The 18,116-nt window shown below is 45.0% G+C and overlaps 1 protein-coding gene across 1 annotated transcript in view; it reads left to right on the forward strand.

The window, feature by feature from the left end:
• LOC101948839 (cytochrome b5) overlaps window positions 1-14,894 on the forward strand; it is a 32,446-nt gene extending 17,552 nt beyond the window's left edge. Inside the window, exons 3-5 of the mRNA XM_005310574.4 lie at window positions 355-381; window positions 9,119-9,150; window positions 10,427-14,894. Coding sequence (XP_005310631.2) covers window positions 355-381; window positions 9,119-9,150; window positions 10,427-10,517 — 150 coding nt within the window. The 3' untranslated portion in view covers window positions 10,518-14,894. The remainder of the gene's footprint in view (window positions 1-354; window positions 382-9,118; window positions 9,151-10,426) is intronic.
• Window positions 14,895-18,116: the final 3,222 nt, after the last annotated feature.

Here is an 18,116-nt window from a genome sequence, read left to right on the forward strand (position 1 = left end):
GAAGGGGCATGGCCCCATCACTTTTAAAAGTAGGAGGGCTATGCCCTCCCACTTCTTACTGGCCATAAGGGTGAGCAACAAGTGGGGAAGGGAGGGAAGAGGTGCAAGCGGGAGACGGGGCCACGGGGGGAAGAGGCAGTGTGGCGCCGATGGCCCCACCGCTCTTAGGGAGCTGCTGCTGCTGGTCACAGCGAGGAGCTGAAGTTGAAATGTTCCAGGCAGCTGCCCAGGTGGTGCTGGCTGGGTGCCTGCTGATTCTTCTGCGATGGTTGAAAACTTCTTTCCAAAAGGCAAAGTTACAATGTTTGCAATTTTTTCTCCTCTTTTCTCCCCTACCCCTCCAAAAACCTGCAGTGCGATCGTAAAAACGAAGGCTCTAAGGTAAGAAGGAAGTGTTTTGTTTTCCCCCGCCTTGTATCTTCGTGTCTAGGAGTCTGCTGGGTTTAATTAGCAGATATTTCATTTTGTTTCTATACAATATGTTAGGCATTAGCCTAGATGGAAAGGTTACACAAACCATAGGGATTGGACGCTGTGGTGAAGAGACCCAAGAAAGTTTGTGTGGGGGGAGGGGTTGAATGCTGCTTTGGAGAAGAGGGGGGGCTCCCGGCCGTGCCAGGAACAGCAGGGCTGTCGCATTGGATATGAAGTGGAAGAGAAGGATGGTATCTTGCTTTGCAAATGAGATATGGCTCATTCTTTAGGGAGCAGGGATTTGTTGTATTTTATTGCATTTATTTGGCAGGAAAAGTTATTTTTGTATACATATTTGTAAACCACTTCAACATGAGCCGCTAGACAGAAAGCCCACTGTTTAAAATTGATGATTGAGTTGCTAGAGTTGTTTTTCCCTCTTTTTTGCCACAGTAATACCAACTTCTCTGGGTTCTCATTGCAAATCCAGTGTATAGATCAGGCAGATTGAGTTTGAGGAACTGGGAAATATGCAGGGTAAGGACCACACAAGAATTTATTGAGCAGATCCCCATGGTAGATGTAACTTTTAGTATGATGGCCTAAATCAGCCAACAGTTCTGGTTCAGACACAGGAGTGTTTAGCACCTGTCTGTCCCCAGAAGGTCTCATGGAACATAAGCAGGAGAGGAGCCATCCGTTGCCTTGCAATTCTGACTGTGTAAATGTGGTCTACGGAGTCTGTCCATGCTCAGGTCTGGTACACGACACGTTTACTGAAAGAGGAATAAAGTGGGTTTTTGAACTAGTTCTAAGCATTATCTGTGCCTTGGTTTTTAACTCTTCCTCCCCAGTTCCTGTTGATAAAGATTTGAAACAACCATGATGTCCTAATTCAGTTTATTGAACTTGTCCTGAGAACATAAACTTTTGATTGTAAACATGTCCAGGGAAGTGCCCTACTAATCTGAAAGTGTTCCCCAGCAGCCAAGAGATTTAAGCCAATATCCCCATGCGTTTGTGGCCTTTGTTGAAAACGGCCTTGCTTAGACAGGATCTGCTATTCTCATGTGCAGCATTAAAGTCTTGAGAGGTGGTAAAATCCATACCTTGGTTTGGTTTGTGATCTGTCGGAGGGCAAAAGATCCTTGAAAATATGAGTAACCTCTTCAAATGTGGAAACAAACTGCACCAGTACACAGCCAACTACACAACCACCCAAATGAAATGTCCATTATAGCGGATGAAAATGTGTAAGGATATCCTAGCAAGGTTAGTCCTATTTGTATTCTAGTGAGTGGCAGGTTGGAGGAACATGTCTTGTTTACAATAATGTTACTTGTTTGCAAATTTATGCATGCAGTGGTGGCCAGAAAAAGGAGACATTTTACCTTGCCTCCTGTCCTATAAACACCTCCTATGCTTAGAATGAAATATCACAGTGCAAACACCACAATTCTGCAGTAAAATCAACACTGCAATAAAGTAAATATTTCCCTTTGATCTTGTAGGTGTTTTTAAGGCACCTGTCCCCTTGGTATCTAACTTTTAAGATCACCTCCTGTATCTTAACTTTAGTTAACATTTGTGTAATTAAAGAGGTCTTAGTGTGACATGGTTCGTAGCTTGGATGTGACAAGAATCTCTCAGTCCTTTCTACAGAAGGAGGGAAAAACCCTCCATCCAAATTTCCCCACTGCCAGGTACAACTGATGGGTTGCTTTTGAACAGTTGCACTCTTGTTAACTACTTATGTAGTGTTGACTTCCTCACTTTCACTATGTGCTCAGCAAAAGGCTACTCCTGTGAGTCTAACAAAATCTTCCAGTTGCAACTCCAGCAGTGGAGGATGCTTTAAGGTACCAATGGTTGCTCATATCTAGGCCCTTCCTATTCTAAGGGCTGAAGAAACCTCTTGGAGGCAACCTGCTCACCTAACTCAAGATTAGCCATGTGATTTGCAGAGTGTGCTTGCAGGCCTTGACCAGCTTTTTCAAATACTAGTATCAAAATGCACTGTTCTCACTTAGCACTTATGTAGTGATTGTTACCCTGAGAGGCTGGATATGTGACACATACCACAACATCTCGTACTGATATGAGAAGGGAGCCATGGTGATGGTAGCTCAGGCCTCTTTTGGGTACTACTAAGAGAACTGGAAATTGAAAGCTTTGGTGCCAGAATATGGACGTGTATCATACTGTCTGGTGTTCAAGTATCAACAGCAAAAAACTTGGCCTTGACAGGGCCAAGTTGTTAAATGCTTGGGGGATGGGGAAGGACTTTTTTTTCTGTCTTTAGTTACTGACTAGTGTCTTTTTGACGAGACTCTGCTACTGTAGTTGGCCTTAAAGCCTATGGGTATCCCTCTTAATGTCTTACGCTTCACTTTGTGTTCTCTTGATCTACCTTCCATAGGGAAAATAATATTTGAAGGATGGATGTGTGACAGGTTCCCCCCAGGTTGCCACCCAGAACTGGGGTGCTACTGAGCTCCATGACCCACTAGCCTGGGCTCCCTCTCACACTGTACTGTTGTGACAAGCCCTCCAGCCTGCACTTTCACTAGCATACGCACAGGTGGGGGCACACCCAGTTGCAGTTATAAGCAGGCTCTCTGACCAGCCCCTGCATGGGCAGGCTACTCCCAGCTCCTCAGGCATGCACCCTCTCTGGTGTATAAACCCAAAATTATACAGTCTTGTGCTGCACAGGGAACTGTACAGTGTAAGCTCATAAAATTTGCCCCTTCCCTCAATGTGGGGAAGAATATGCAACAGCCTTTTGCCCAGAGATATGATTCCCACACACTGCTGTAGATGAAGCAAAAGATAAAGTGCTTATAAGTGATCGCAAACAGATCAAAGCAGATTACCTAGCAAATAAACAAAAAAGCAAACGAAGCTTAATATACTAAATAGATTAGATATGAATAGCAGATTCTCACCCTAAGAAATTATAAAAGCAGGCTGCAGATTCTTAAGGGGCAAGCTGCATTTGCTTTGCAGCTTGGAATCCCCAAGTGTTTCATTCACAGGCTAAAAATCCCTTTAGCCTGGGTCCAGCACTTTCCCCAGTTCAGTCTTTGTTCCTCAGGTGTTTTCAGGAGTTTCTTGTGTGGGGAGAGAAGAACACCACTAGATGATGTCACTCCCTGCCTTATATAGCTTTTTGCATCTGGTGAGAACCCTTTGTTCCCAAAACTTGGTTCCCAGACCAGTCTGTGGGAAAATACGGACATCCCAAGATGGAGTCTGCAGATGTGGTCTCCTCACATGTCGTTGTAGAGTCGTAGCAGCCATCGCTCACAGGCTGTTTGGAGCCTTCACAGGAAGGCTTACCAGGTGGGAGATAAGCTTCTGCTAAGACCTATTGTTTTTTTCCCAAATTGCCCTAAATAGGCCCTCCCCACTCATTATCTAGACTGAAAGCATATTGTCTAGTGGGCGTTGCCCAGGTGTATCTACATTTGAAATACAGATACATAGTCAATATTCATAACTTCAGATACAAAAATGATACATGCATACACATAAAATAATCCTATTCAGGAAATCATAACCTTTTCAATAACACCACACGACTTACCTTGCATGAAATACATTTATAGTTGTCATAATCATATGTCACTGAAGTGCGGTGTCACAGGATCATGTTTATGCTGGGTGTAGTGGGTTAACGGTTGTCCCTCCCCTTCTGGCTCAGTGGGAGGCCACGCCCCAGTGCCAGGGCAGGGCCAGGCAATAATACTGTCTAGGCCCCTCAGGCCAGGCAGAGCAAACAAACAAACAGTCTATTGCCTGAAGTTCTGGCTCAGACAGACGGCAGACAAACACTGGCTTTGGCCAAAGATTGGGAGGCTGCCACCCCAGGGTGGGGTTGGCAGCAGCAGCTACGGGGATCCAGGCCCACCCTGCTCCACCAGCCCAAGGCCCTAACAGTGGCAGAGGGTTCCGCCACTGGGTCAGCAGGGCTCATACTGCAATATGCTGACTTGGGTTCTAACACCAAAACTGGACCAGCGTCTGGTTTCCCTGGGCTACTTCCTACCATGGTCTTGATGAGGGGTTTCGTGTACTGGGGTTTTCCGTCTCCTTGGGATATATGGTGAGCAGCAGTCCCGGCAGTTCTTCTCCTGGGTCAGTCTCCTCTAGGGGCAGGGCACAGTGCACCTTAGGTTCAGCTGCAGGGTTCTGCACCAGGTTGGAGACATCTGCTTCCTTCTCTGGCTCAGGCTCAACTGGGCTAAAGGCCCTGTCCTTTATACTTCCTGTCCTGCCCCTTAGCTTCTGGTGGAAGGGGTGGAGCTGGCCTGGCTCCACCCACTTGGGATCAGAGTGGCTCCTCCCCCTCTGGCTCAGTGGGAGGCCACTCCACCTCATTACACTGTGCCTTTCTGATCTGCCCAGTGAGTCTCCCAGTCAGGTCCTCTAGCTTAGACAGCCTTTTGTTTGTTGGTGAGCTGGCACTTTCACCTAATCTGTGGTGATGTCCTTTAATGCATGCTTAGATGCTGTTTGAAGGATGGTTAAGGCTACAATTTGATCAGGGAAGTCACGGAATCCATGACTTCAGCCCGCAGTGGCTGGGAGCTGCAGGATACCCCCCACCTCCCGTGGTGGCTGGGTGCTTCGGAGTACTCCTGCTGCCTGGAGTGGCGGGAGTCTCCCACAGCTCCCCAGCTGCCACAGATGTGGGGGGAATCCCCTGGAGCTCCCCAAGCCCCGTGGGCAGTGGGGGATCCCAGGTAGCTCCTCAGCGACCAGTGGCAGGGAATCCCCCGGTAGCTCCCCAGACTAAAGGGGAAACGTGTACTCTCTGAATGTTGGTGGTGCCTGTGTAGATACCCCACATTTCAAGGGGGTGGATTAAGAATTGAATGGCAGCCTTCGCTGCTCTAGCTCAGGAGAGCTAGGCATGGTTCCCTCTGGAGATTGTCAAAACAGCTGACCAGTTTACTAGTTGATCTAGTAAAATGAAGCCCCAAACCCCATCTTTCCAGGCCTCTGTGTACATTGCTGCCTGTGGCTCAGGACCGGAGGGAAAAAACTGAGTCATTCAGTGTTTCTTCCACAGAGCTGGTGGTTTTGTGTTTACACAAATTGGGATACTGAATAAACCTTGCAAGCAAATTATTACTTTGTTTTTGTTCTAAAGATCAGCAGCACCTCAGTGTGGGATTTGAACCTCACTCCCCTGACATCAGCAGAGTGTTATTTCCACACCTTGAACCGCAGACCTCTGTTTGCATCATTCAGTGTGTCCTGATCACTGAACTGTTAGTGTTGTCAGATTCAACCCAGGAGACAGACGTAACCACCTGGGTTTGGCCTGAAATCACGGATTCTGTGTCAGCATCACCAAGTGATCTCTAGGGCTTCTGCTGAAAACTTGGGGACTCCCGGATCAGAACCTGGGTGGGGAGGCATATTGGAAAACTACCCTTGAAAGGATGGGGGTGGAGAATCTGTAATAAATGGAATCTAATTAAGGAATTAAATGTGTGTCTTGCAGTTGGCTTCTCCTTGTACTTGACTAGGAGACTTGGTCTGGTAACAGCTCTGCTTTAGACAGCCCTTTCATTAGACATCCTGAAGAGGCAACATCCTCTTTTTCTGCAGTCTGTTGGGAGGGTCTGTTTGTTCTGTTCAGCCATGGAGAGCATCGTTCAAACCAGCACAAAACCCAGGGTAGTTATACAGAACAGCAGGCCTTTCACATTCTTCTCTTCTTATTTCAACCCTATTTCATAAACCGATGCAGAGCCACATGCTTCAATAAAGGGTGTATAGCCATGGGTGCCAGCCTGAGCAGCTGTGCTGAGCATGAGAAGGAGAACTTACATCATTTCACAGCTTACTGTGGTGGATGGTGAGCCTCCAAGGGGATCTAAAGAAACTGGAAGATTGAGCAGCACTATGGAAAATGCATTTTAACTTGGATAAATCCAACATAATGCTCACTGGCGGGGAAGAAAGATCTATCCGCTTCTGATGGGTTCTGAACTTGCAGGATGCTCTAAGGAGAGAGATTCCTGCTGCTATCCTTAGTTCAGTGGAGAAGAGCAGTCCAGTGTGCTGCAGCAGTCTAGGGGAACAAGTAGGTGGCTCAGGTGTATTTAAAAATAATAACAAAATATGGAAATAATACATAAAATAGATAAAAGATGTTGCCTCTTTGATATCACTTTCCTTTTGAGGATCTCAAAGTTCTTCTCCAGCACAAATGATGGTATCCCTGCATCTAAAACAACATCTTAATTTCAAAGACAGCATAAATTGCGAAGGGCAGCACATTGGTTAGAGGTGTATTGGGACTTACGGAGGATGAGACACCGTAGAGGACCCTAGAAAGGGGAAGTGTTGTGGGGGTATTCAGTTCTCAAAAGGTCCTTCCTTTCTTCTGCCCCATAGCATGAAAACAAGGGATCACATATCCCTCTCATACTTCATCCATTTCACACTAAGTCAAAGGAAAGAAAGTATTTTTACACCTTGTATAGTCACTTTGTGAAACTTACTTTCACTGAAGATCAATACTCTTGCTTGTATATACAATCATATATTTTTAAAACCCCAAACCAGCCCTGGGCCGGCTTTGTGTCTCCTTGTTATCTGACACCTTTTTCACAAACACTAAAACTAACTCACTTTAAAAAAAAATGAAAGAGGGGATGATGATGTGGACACACGATCTGCAACTCTTCAAGCTAAACTATGAAGGGGAAGAATCTTAGACATCATGGCATCAGTTAATTGCCTGGGGGAAAAAATCTTTCCCAATCTCCACGTTAAATACAAAATTACGGTTTTGTCAAGATGTTTTATAGATGTTTATACTTTCCTCTGAAACACCTTGCATCCAGGATCAAAATACCTGATATCTGGCTAGCTGAGCCAACAATTTGATGTTTTTGGCAAATCCTATGTTTCTTTTGTGATGTGGGCTAGTTACAGGCTTTGTCTGTCTTAGGAGATGGGGTAGCATGTCCCTTAATGGCTGTAGTATCTATCCACATAGTATCCCTATGTAATAAAGTATAGTTGTGACCAGAGGTCCCGATCAAGATTGGACCCTGTTGTGCATAGAGATAGATGTGGTCCTTGACCTAAAATGCTTATAATGAAAGAAGAGACGGGGGAGGCTGAGATTAATGTATATAACATTTTGAGGGTTTTTAATACATAAATATCAACTTTCCCCTCCCTGCCCCTTCTAGGCATTAATTGTTGACTGACTTCTTGTAGGTGTTATGGAAGAAATGGATCTTTAAAAGTGATTTGAAGGAGGACAGGGTTAGTAGCCTTACAAATCAGTTCAGGGAGGTAGTCCCATAAATAAGGAGTGACATGGCAGAAAGCACAAAGCTATTTATGGAAGGAACAGACAAGTGAGTGGTCAGTAATGTAATCACCAGGAGATTGGAAGAAAGTTGGGGATAAATATGGAAGGACCGAGTAGTAGAGGGCTTTGGTGGTAAAGAGAAGAAACTTGAACTTGACCTGGTGGACGAGAGTTAGGCAGCAGAGGGAATTACAGGAGGAGGATGTGATGTGGTTAGACAGGTGGGCAAGGAAGATGACTTTAGAAGCTGTGTTTTGACTAGATTGGAGGGCAGCAATGGTGGCTATGAGGTTCCAGCAGCTGAGACCAGAGATGAAGGCCTGAATGAGAGTTTCAGCTGCCTGGACAGAAGAGGATGAATTGGAAATTTGATGGAGGAAGTGTTAGGATTTGGAGACATCCTGGATATGTGTAGTCAGTTCAAGGGAGGAGTTGAAGAAAATTCCTAGATCCTATGCCTGAGTGTCAAGAAGGTTGGTGGTGTCAACAGTCACTGGGGGAAGTAGATACAGTTTTGGAGTCCATTTTTGGATATATTAAGTTGTTGGTGAGACATCTGTGTCAGATGTGGAATTTGGTGGAAGGACAAGAAGTCTGGAGTGGAAAGGTAGATTTACAAGTAATCATAATCCATAGCACATGAAGTAGTGTGAACAGATCACCCAGAGAAAGAGAGAAGAGGAGGGGGCTGAGGCTGGAGCCCTGTAGGATTCCCATGGAGACTGGGAGATGGGGAAGAGTTGAACCTGCCAGAAAAGATGCTGAAGGAATGATCAGACAGAACCAGGTAAAAGCCAAGGGAGGAAAAAGTTTGAGGAGGATGAGACTGACTGTCAAGCAGCGGGGGGGTCAAAAGGATGAGAATGGAATACAGGCTCAATGATTTAGCCAGGAAGAGATCATTCAGACTTGGTGAGAGCAGTTTTGGTCGAACGCCAGGTGCAGGAGCCACACTGGAGGGGGATCTATGATGTAGCGGCAGGAGAGCAACTTGAGGTAATGGTTGTAGATGGCACATTCAATGAGTTCAGAGGTGAAGGGAAGAAGTTGGATGGTTGGTGCAGACAGGTGGGGTAAAGAGTTCATTTTGCTTTTAAGGATGGGTAAATCCAGCACATGGTTGTATTTAGAGGGGGTTTGAAGTGTGAGGTTGAGGAGGGAGTGGAGTCAGGGAGGCAAGTGAAGAGATGTGTTAGAGAGCAAGTGAGAACCCTGTGTTGGTTATGGAAGGGAAAAGAGATATGGGAAAGGGAGGAAGATGTGAGGGTTTTTCTGTCCCCCTCTCTATGGCAACTACATGTTCAGGGTTGTAGTTCTGTCAGTATAACTCGTATAATGTATCTCTTTTTTTCTCTTCAGGATCCAAACACGACATCCTCAAGCCAGTCAAGGTATAGTACCCTGTTTATATAGGAATAAAGAGGTCTGAGGGTTGGGGCACTCTGTAGCATTACATATTAATTCTGTGCCTGTCAGTTTACGGAGCAGAAATCCCAGAACCTTAATGCAGAGCTCTTGAGTGCAGCCAGTCCAAGATAAGTAGCCAAATTGCAGCCCAATGAGTTCTATGTGAGTCCACAGTTCCCCTCTTTAATATGCAGGAGCCACCCATGGAGACAAGTCCCAGCATGCAAAGCTCCATCCTGTTCAGAACAGCTAGGCCTCCTAGCGATCTGGGACTTTGTCTTTGGTTCACACTTTCATTTTAAATATTACTCTGGCTGCAAACTGCTCCACTGTAATGCCAATTTAGGTGAATGTCATAGATTCCTGGCACACTGTGACTGCATTCTATGGATTGGCAGATTTGTGGGAGCTGCTGTTTTACTGTAGAGTGGCCACTCTAGTTTAGCTGAAGTCCCAGGTAGAGTTGCCAGGTGTCCAGTTTTTGACTGGAATGCCCAGTCAAAATGGGACCCTGGCAGCTCCGGTCAGTGCTGCTGATTGGGCTGCTAAATGTCTGGTTGACGGCGCAACGGGGCTTAGGCAGGCTCCTGGAAGCAGCCGGCATATCCGGCTCCTAGGTGCAAGGGCGGCCACGGGGGCTCCGCATGCTGCCCCCGCCCCGAGCACCAGCTCCAGAGCTCCCATTGGAGCCCGACATGCTGGCTGCTTCCGGGAGCCCCGGGGAACCCTCATCCCCTCTCACACCCCAACCCCCTGCCCAGCCCGGAGACCCCACCCTGCACCCTGAATCCCTTATTTGTGGCCCCAGCTGAAGCCCTCAGCTCCTCCCACACCCCAATGCCCTGCCCCAGCCCAGTGAAAGTGAGTGAGGGTGGGGGAGAGCGAGTGATGGAGGGAGGGGGAATGAAGTGAGCAGGGGCGGGGCCTCAGGGAAGGGGTGGGGCCTTGGGGCAGAGGGCAGGCCAAGGGTGTTCAGTTTTGTGTAATTAGAAAGTTGGCAACCCTAGTCCCAGAAGTATGTAGAGTCAGAACAGGTTTCTGGATTTCCATGACTGATGTAGAAGGCCTTCTTCTGTAAGGAAGCCAGTCAGCTTGGCTGGAGGTGAGCTCCTCTCAGTGTCTAAATATGTGGTCTCTCAGAGAATTTCCCAGATCAAACCAGTCCAGATTTGAGCATGTTGGACATTAGGAATAAATTATTAATTTGCTGCTGTCTTCTGTTTTGTGTTGTGTGTTGATTTTTTTCCCTCTCTTCTGTAGTTTCTGGTCAACATGGCTAATCCCCATCTTCGGCGCACTGGTCATAGGCTTAATGTACCGATATTACATGTTGGATGGGAAATCTTCTTGATCTGGCCTCGCTGGAACCTTGAGAAGCATGAGAGCACACGCATGCGAGCAAGAGCTCTGGGGTTTTGGGTTTCTTAAACCTTGCGTATTTTGTTCTTAGCTTTGAGTCTGTCTAGCAATAGTGGTGTCTGCAAAGCCAAGCTACTGTTAGAGAGTGTCTGTCCAGACTCTGGGATCCACTGCCCTGTCTCGCATTCTCTTCAGAGTCTTGTATGTGCGTTGGGGCAGGGGGTGAGGTGCAGTGTCCTAATATTCCATTAGATGTCTAGTCTGTCTCGCTGTAATGATCAATCATGGGTAACGTTTCTTTGAACACTTTTTTGTTAATCCCAGCAATGTGGAACAGCTGCTAGTGTGAGCCTGTGAAAGGCCTCTCTCTTTCATGTGAGTGAGCATTGTCAAAGAAACTGCAAGCTGTCTACAATCCCATCCAGCAGAAGTGTTCTGAGCCTGAGCAGAACAGCTTTCCCGGTGCACCCAGGCAACACTAACAGGAGCAGCAGGAAATTGCTAGCTCTTGTTGTCTCTTCATATATGTGGCTGTTTTTAAATGGTTAAGCAAATATATATATTTTAAAATTGATCCATTTCACTTTGTAATATTTGTCTGTCCTGTAAAATGAGAGCTGTTGTACTTGGGACCCCAGCTCCATAGGAACTGATAGCTGGCTTCTTGGAACTGTCTCTTCTCTCTCTCCCTGAGCTCTTCATCTTGACACACATTCTTGGGTTAAAACACATTCCTATGTAAAACATGAGGATGGGCTGGACAAAAACTATCCCTTCCCTTGTACTGCCTGGGTTCCTGGGGAGGGCTACCAGGAAGAGTAGCCGTTAGAACTCCCTGCTTGGGATTGGTGTATGATATTTTGGTTTTCTCTTGGGACTGGAGTGTGGATGTTCCTGTTTTCCTGTGTCTATTCCAGAAGTTACCTCTGCTGCCAGCCCCAAACAGGGAAGAGAGGCAGCACAAAGCATGCTTTATGCATCATAAGGCATTGATCTTTCCTATCTCTTCCAGGAGTGTAGTCCTATGGCTCTACAATCTGTGGTAACTGCAGTGAGAAATACAATACAACACCAGGTAGAAAAGAGGAATTAGTGTTCTGGTTCCTACCATCCCTCTGTGATTTTAATGTTTCTAACTGAGACTCTTTCCCAATTGGGGGCATATTGGCAATGAGGAGAGCACTGGAGCAGAGCTCGTCATTGGATAGTAGATAAGGAATGCCCTCCTTTCTTTATTGCTTCTCTTTTTACTGCATGCTTCTGTCCTGTACATGAGAACACTATCTGCACGGATTTTTTTTTTTTTTTTTTAGCTGTTTGTTATTCCCCACTTCCATGCAGCCAGTGTGCTCCCCAAAGTTGCTGTTTAGTTGAGTCTTTGAATTCTGGGAATTGCAGGCTTGTTTTTTCAATGTAAAAAGCCATTAAGTCTCTCTTGATAGGAAAGAATGACTATTCAAATGGCCTTAACTCCGCTCCAACATGCGGGATCCTGTCACTACCACCACCATGTCACTCACGTGGCTTAGCACTAATTAGCAGGCTTTTGGGGCTGCTGCCTCTGAGTCATCTTCCATATCCGGATTCCTTAGAACAGAAGTATTAAAAGGCCCATCTCTTTGGTGCAGGACTCCCCTCCTCTGCTGTGGATTATGTTCTGTCTTCTGTTATGAACTGCGGGAGGTAGAAAGGTGCCATCCATAGTGTGGGGAACCGTTGCGTTACGGTGTGGTGCTGAGAACTGCTAAAACAGTTTTTAGCCGTTCCATCCATTACAAGCTGTCCTTGGTCTGCTGCTACAGGGGAAGGGACTGAACCCAAGGTTAACTTTAACAGTTCATCAGCCTGATGTGTGTGTGTGTGTGTGTGTGTGTTGGGTCCAGTTGTACGAGGGGTATACATTTGAGCCAAGCAAAATCCATTGGGAAAGATCTTGCAAATATCCATGATTTTAAAAATATTTAAAAAGGATATATTGGGTAGGGTTACCATACTTAACAAATAAAAAAAGAGGACCCTCCACGGGGTTCTGGTCCCGCCCATTTCCCACCCCCAACTCCACCCCTTCTCCCTCCCACTCCCAGCCACGCGGAAAGGGCTGCCCGAGCGCTACTGGCTTCACGGTTTGCTGGGCAGGCCCCAAACCCTGTGCCCCCGGCCGGCGCTTCCCCAGCGCAGCTGGAGCCTGGGAGGGGAAGCGCCCAGCTGGGGGTGCAGGGTTTGGAGGCTGCCCGGCAAACCGTGAAGCCGGTAGCGCTTGGGCTTCAGGCAGCCCCTTGCCTCCGGACCCTGCGCCCCCAGCCGGGCACTTCCCCTCCCGGGCTCCGGCGGCGCAGGGTCCAGAGGCATGGGGGTGCCCAAAGCCCGTAGCGCTCAGGCAGCCCGGCTCTTAAACAGAGCCGGAGAGTCAGGGGAGGAGCAGAGCCGCCATTTTCCCGGACACGTTCGGCTTTTTGGCAATTCCCCCCGGACGGGGGTTTGAGTGCCGAAAAGCCGGACATGTCCGGGAAAAAACGGACGTATGGTAACCCTAATATTGGGTGACTTGGCTAATTATAGACTGTTAGCCTGACATCAATCCTAGGCAAAGTAATGGAATATCTGATACAGGACTTCATTAATAAAGAATTTAATCCATTGTGAGTTAAGCATATGTACAATCTATTTTGTCCTTATGAGAGAACTAAATATCCATCATATAGAAATCCCCCCCCCCCTCACCCAGCACTACATGTATTGTCTTAGGCAGCTAGAGCCACATTTTGATATCTGTGGAAACCATCACGTTTCAGCCAGCAGTGTCCACTGTGGTCTGTGGGATACTTACTTGTCTATTTCCACTGATGATAGACTATGGTGCAGTCCACAGTTTGGAATCAAAGTCAGCAAATATCTGGAGTGCAGACTGTTGGGGAAGCATAGTGCTCTGTAAGAGAGCTGTGAGTCTGGCCATCAGCTGTCTAGTTCTTCCAAACAAAGGGGATACTTTTGTGAGTGACTTGTTTGCTCATTAACAGCAGTAGGGGCTTATTTTCAAGTCTGTATTGCTACTTTACTAGGCCTAGTTGGCATCTAATAATATCTGCCTCTGGGTTTCCTCTAGCAGGATCCTATTCTGTATGTATTCGAAAGGAGAGCTCGAACAGTTGTTTGCTCTAATTGAGTGCATTCAGTGTGCTTGACAGACACGTGCACTGATTCCTGGAGCAGTAATTTGCCACTGGTACTGTAAAATGGCCACACTTAGTTGCATCTGATTCCTGGGGTAAGGATGGCATGTTCAGTTTCCTGCTGCTGGAGACCTGGTCACGAACACAATTAGAAGTTTGTTGACTGTGTCGAAGGACCAAAAATTCATCAGATGAGCAGTCATGATAGGCAGGTTGGACTGTCTAGGACTGAAATAGGATAGTGCTACTTGTCCGTATAGAAGCACACTGGCAGAACTGAGATAGGAGCATACATGACTGACAATGCAATCAGTCCATAACTTTCACAAGCTTTAAAAAAAAAAAAAAAGGTATTAGGTTTATCCAGTTTTCTTCATTCCTTTTTCCTTACAAGTCACATGGATAGTGGTTAAAACTTAGGTTTAAAGCTAACTAAAACCAGCTTTAAAACTTGAATGAACAAAGAAACATTAGCAATAGCTTGTTTACCTATTTCATTTCAGGATTTTTTAAAAACAAAAATATTTGTCTTTATACCGAGTTTCTCACCAGGCCTGCTACAGGATAAAGGTATTTTGTCTCAACTTTCATCCATGCAATAAAGATATTTCAGTGAAAATAAAGCTGGGTGTGCAGGGTCTGTTCCCTTCAGGTGTTTTGGAAAAGGATTCTACTAAACTACTGTATACATGACCAGAGGCAGCTTTAAAATTATGAATGTAACTAAATTAAAACTGGCCTCCAGAGTATTTGGACTGCTACTGGGTTTCTGACTCTTCAAGAATCTACATTCCTTGACATATGAATGCAAGTGTAAGACTGGCTTTGTGGATGCTATGAAGACCAAGGAGACAGATTTGAGGCTGTTTTCATTTCTGTTGAAATTAGCTGATAAAGGAAACAAATTGCAAGGGAACAAGGTACAGGTCTGTCTGTAAAGCCAAGGTTCAAATCTGGTTGTCTTGGAAACTGATCCAAGTAATTGCTGATTGTGATGGGAAGAATTTAGGAAGCTGCCTGGTTCTGAAACTGTAACGATTTGTACAATGCAAATTTGTATCTGGATATTGTCTGTCCAGTGAAACACTGGATTATATACTTTTTTAAAATAAGCATCTGTACAGCTAATGAGTGCATAGTTCTGTATTGAACTGATCTCCTTCAATTGTTATACTAAAACTGGAACATTTTGCTGCGGATTGAGTCTCTGCTTATTTTTGTGTGTCCTGAAAGCAAGCAGATCAGTCTCACATTTTACATTTTCCAAACTCAAGGTCTCACATTGGCTACATCTTTTCAGACAAAGGACTAGACTACAGCAGCAGCATTTGTGGTTTCCCATCCACGCAGAGGGAAAAACTTCTAGATTGCACCAGTTCAGCTGAAAGCCTAAGCCAAAGATTTTGTTCAGGGTATTGCAACCATTTAATAAGTGTTTCTTGCAAAACACTTAGGAAAGCTGTAGCCTGTGGACAAAACATGGTGCAGGCAGAGTTCAGTGTTTCCTTGTATAATATAATTAATGCCACAATGACCTACATTAAACAAGTTATTAAACATTGTAATACTTTACTTTATCTATGCACTAAAAGACTTTGCGAGGTGCATAGGTACCACCATAGTGGGTTAAACTCAGTCTCCTAGAGAGAGAATTCTTGCTGAAAATGGTGCCGAGTTTCTTTGGAACCATGATCTTTCTCTGTTGCAACTGCCTAATTTGTAATTCGCTCTAAATGATTGTCTGAGATAGTTACGCTGTTAACCACCATCTTACCTTCCCACGTCTCAGAGTTGCTCCTTTCTGGGATGTATGTTGATTCCACATAGTAATAGCAGCTCTTAAGCTTTCCTTTATACATTCTCATTCTAAGCTACACTGGAACAATCTGAACCATGTTTTTATTGTAATAGCGGGACTGTCAGGATGTTGGGTACCTGTTCATTTCTTTTGCATAATTCTTCTAAACTTCAGTTGGTTTGTTCAGGAAGTGAAATGTTGAAGGATCAAATCAGTTATTCAAACAAACCTGAGAGATGTCATATAGGGGATGTTATTTACTACTACTAATATGAAACTAAGTACAGCCTCCTGTCTTCTCTAATGGGACCTTTGTTTACTCCAGTAACAAATATCAGGGGGTAGCCGTGTTAGTCTGTATCTACAAAAACAACAAGGAGTCTGGTGGCACCTTAAAGACTAACAGATTTATTTGGGCATAAGCTTTCGTGGGTAAAAACCTCACTTCTTCGGATGAAGTGAGGTTTTTACTCACGAAAGCTTATGCCCAAATAAATCTGTTAGTCTTTAAGGTGCCACCAGACTCCTTGTTGTTCCAGTAACAAATGGAGCTCTCAGCAGGGCCCCTGCTGTGCTAGTGGTGTACAAACAAAGCTTGGACAGGGATTGTCCCAAAGATCTCCTCGTCTAAGGCTGTGTCTGCATTGCAAAAGTAGGGTGATTTTTTTTGTATTTATTTATTTTTTACAGTGAGAACACACATGTACAATCTTGCTGTAAAATCCTAGTGGAGAGAAGGCACTTTAGTTTTTACTGTGAGGGAGCTAGGCGAGGTCTACCACAGGCCTCACACTAAAACGATAGTGCCTGTCTCCACTAGGATTTTACAGTGGCATAGTTAGCATTTGTTAATTATCCCATAATTAAACGTGTTGGTTTTTTTTTTTTTTTGGCAGTGAAGAAAAGCTAAAGATAGATGGAGGAGAGGGAGCCATGAAACGTATGCAATTTTACAGATATAAGTACACTTGTACTATTTTTGGTAATTACATATATGAATAACACATGCTTTCTCCAACTGCTAACTAGTCCAGCTCCTAAAATTGGGCTGATTTTGTGTAGTTTGTTGTGGTAGTTGCAGTAAACGTGGATGGTGGTTGCTCCCAAAGGCCCCATTGCGTTAAGTACAAACACATAAAAGAGAATCCCTATTATGAAGGGTTTAAGGAGGAGACGGAAGTAGCCTCACAGCTCAATTCACGGAGAGAGTATCCCCAGAATAAGCACAGCTGGGAAGAAAGTGAAGACTTAGAAAAGAGCTGACAAGCAGAGGGCTGTGCTGATGCTAGCTGAGTAAAGGGGACAGGGGAAACACTGTAAGACAAAAATGACCAACCCACAGAAGTGGACCTTTCTAGTCTGCCCTAAATGCTGGACAAAACGTATTCAGTGAAAGAAGTGTTCCTAGGCAAGCTCTAAACTCACGATATGGAGGCAGCATTGTTGAGTAACTCAATCTAATACAATATAAAGCCGAGGCAGATTTTCTGTAACAGACAAACATGAACTGAACTCTTTCTACCCAAATACAAGGAATGTGGGAAGCAAGCGGATCAAACTAGAAGTGTGACTGAGAGATGGGGATTGTGACCTAGTGAGCATAACAGAATCATTCCACCATATTTCTCATGCTGCAGAAGGCTACAGTCTCTAAACTGCAATAAACAAGCTGTATATGAAAATTATTAGTTTGTGCAGTGATTTGAAAAAATGGAAAGTGCTACTAAATTAAAATGCCAAGAGGATACAGTAGAGGAGCTATTAAGTGATTCAACAAAACCACCAAGCTACTAATTGAAGAGTGAATATGTTTGTGAGACTCTTGGGTTAAGAAGAGAAGAAAAATAGGAGGAAGACATTAAAGGTGACATCTGCATGAAAGAAAATGGGGAGGGGGGAAACAAATAAAAAAACAAAACACCTGGCCATAACTTGAACTGAAGTCAGAAGTTCCTGTACTTGCAGGGGAATTTAAGACAGCTGTTGGGGATACCATTCAGCCAAATATGTATTGTGAAAGAGGTTCCTGAGTTACGAGAAGACAGCTGTGTGATCCAGAAAGCAGAGAATCCAGTCAGAGTAGAGGGCATCCTAGATCTGCTTTTTACTGGAAGAAAAAGTTATAAGCATCCCCCTTATTCTTAATAGGTTATTTCCATGGTAGACAGTATCTTGCTGTGAGTTTGAGTTCACTAGGACCGTGATCCAAAACCCACTAAAATAAATGGCAGTCTTTGAATGGACTCAAATAGGTTATGAATCAGGACACCAAAGCCTGAAACTAACAGTGTTGACATTTGCTGTAAGAGCCTCTTACCCCTACAGCAACTGAAGTTATTGCCCAAGAGCACGCAGCAAGTCAGTCCAGCGCTGATAAAAACAGAACCCAGAAGAATTCGATCTAACCACTCAAACTATATCCTGCAGACCAGGCAGTCAGCTACACCAGTGGCTCTCAACCTTTCCAGACTACTGTACCCCTTTCAGCAGTCTGATTTGTCTTGTGTATCCCAAGTTTCACCTCACTTAAAAGCTACTTGCTTGCAAAATCAGACATAAAAATACAAAGGTGTCACAGCACACTAGTACTGAAAAATTGCTTACTCTCTAATTTTACCATATA

Source organism: Chrysemys picta, chromosome 14 (genome assembly GCF_011386835.1).
Source record: "Chrysemys picta bellii isolate R12L10 chromosome 14, ASM1138683v2, whole genome shotgun sequence".
Lineage (NCBI taxonomy): Eukaryota > Metazoa > Chordata > Testudines > Emydidae > Chrysemys > Chrysemys picta.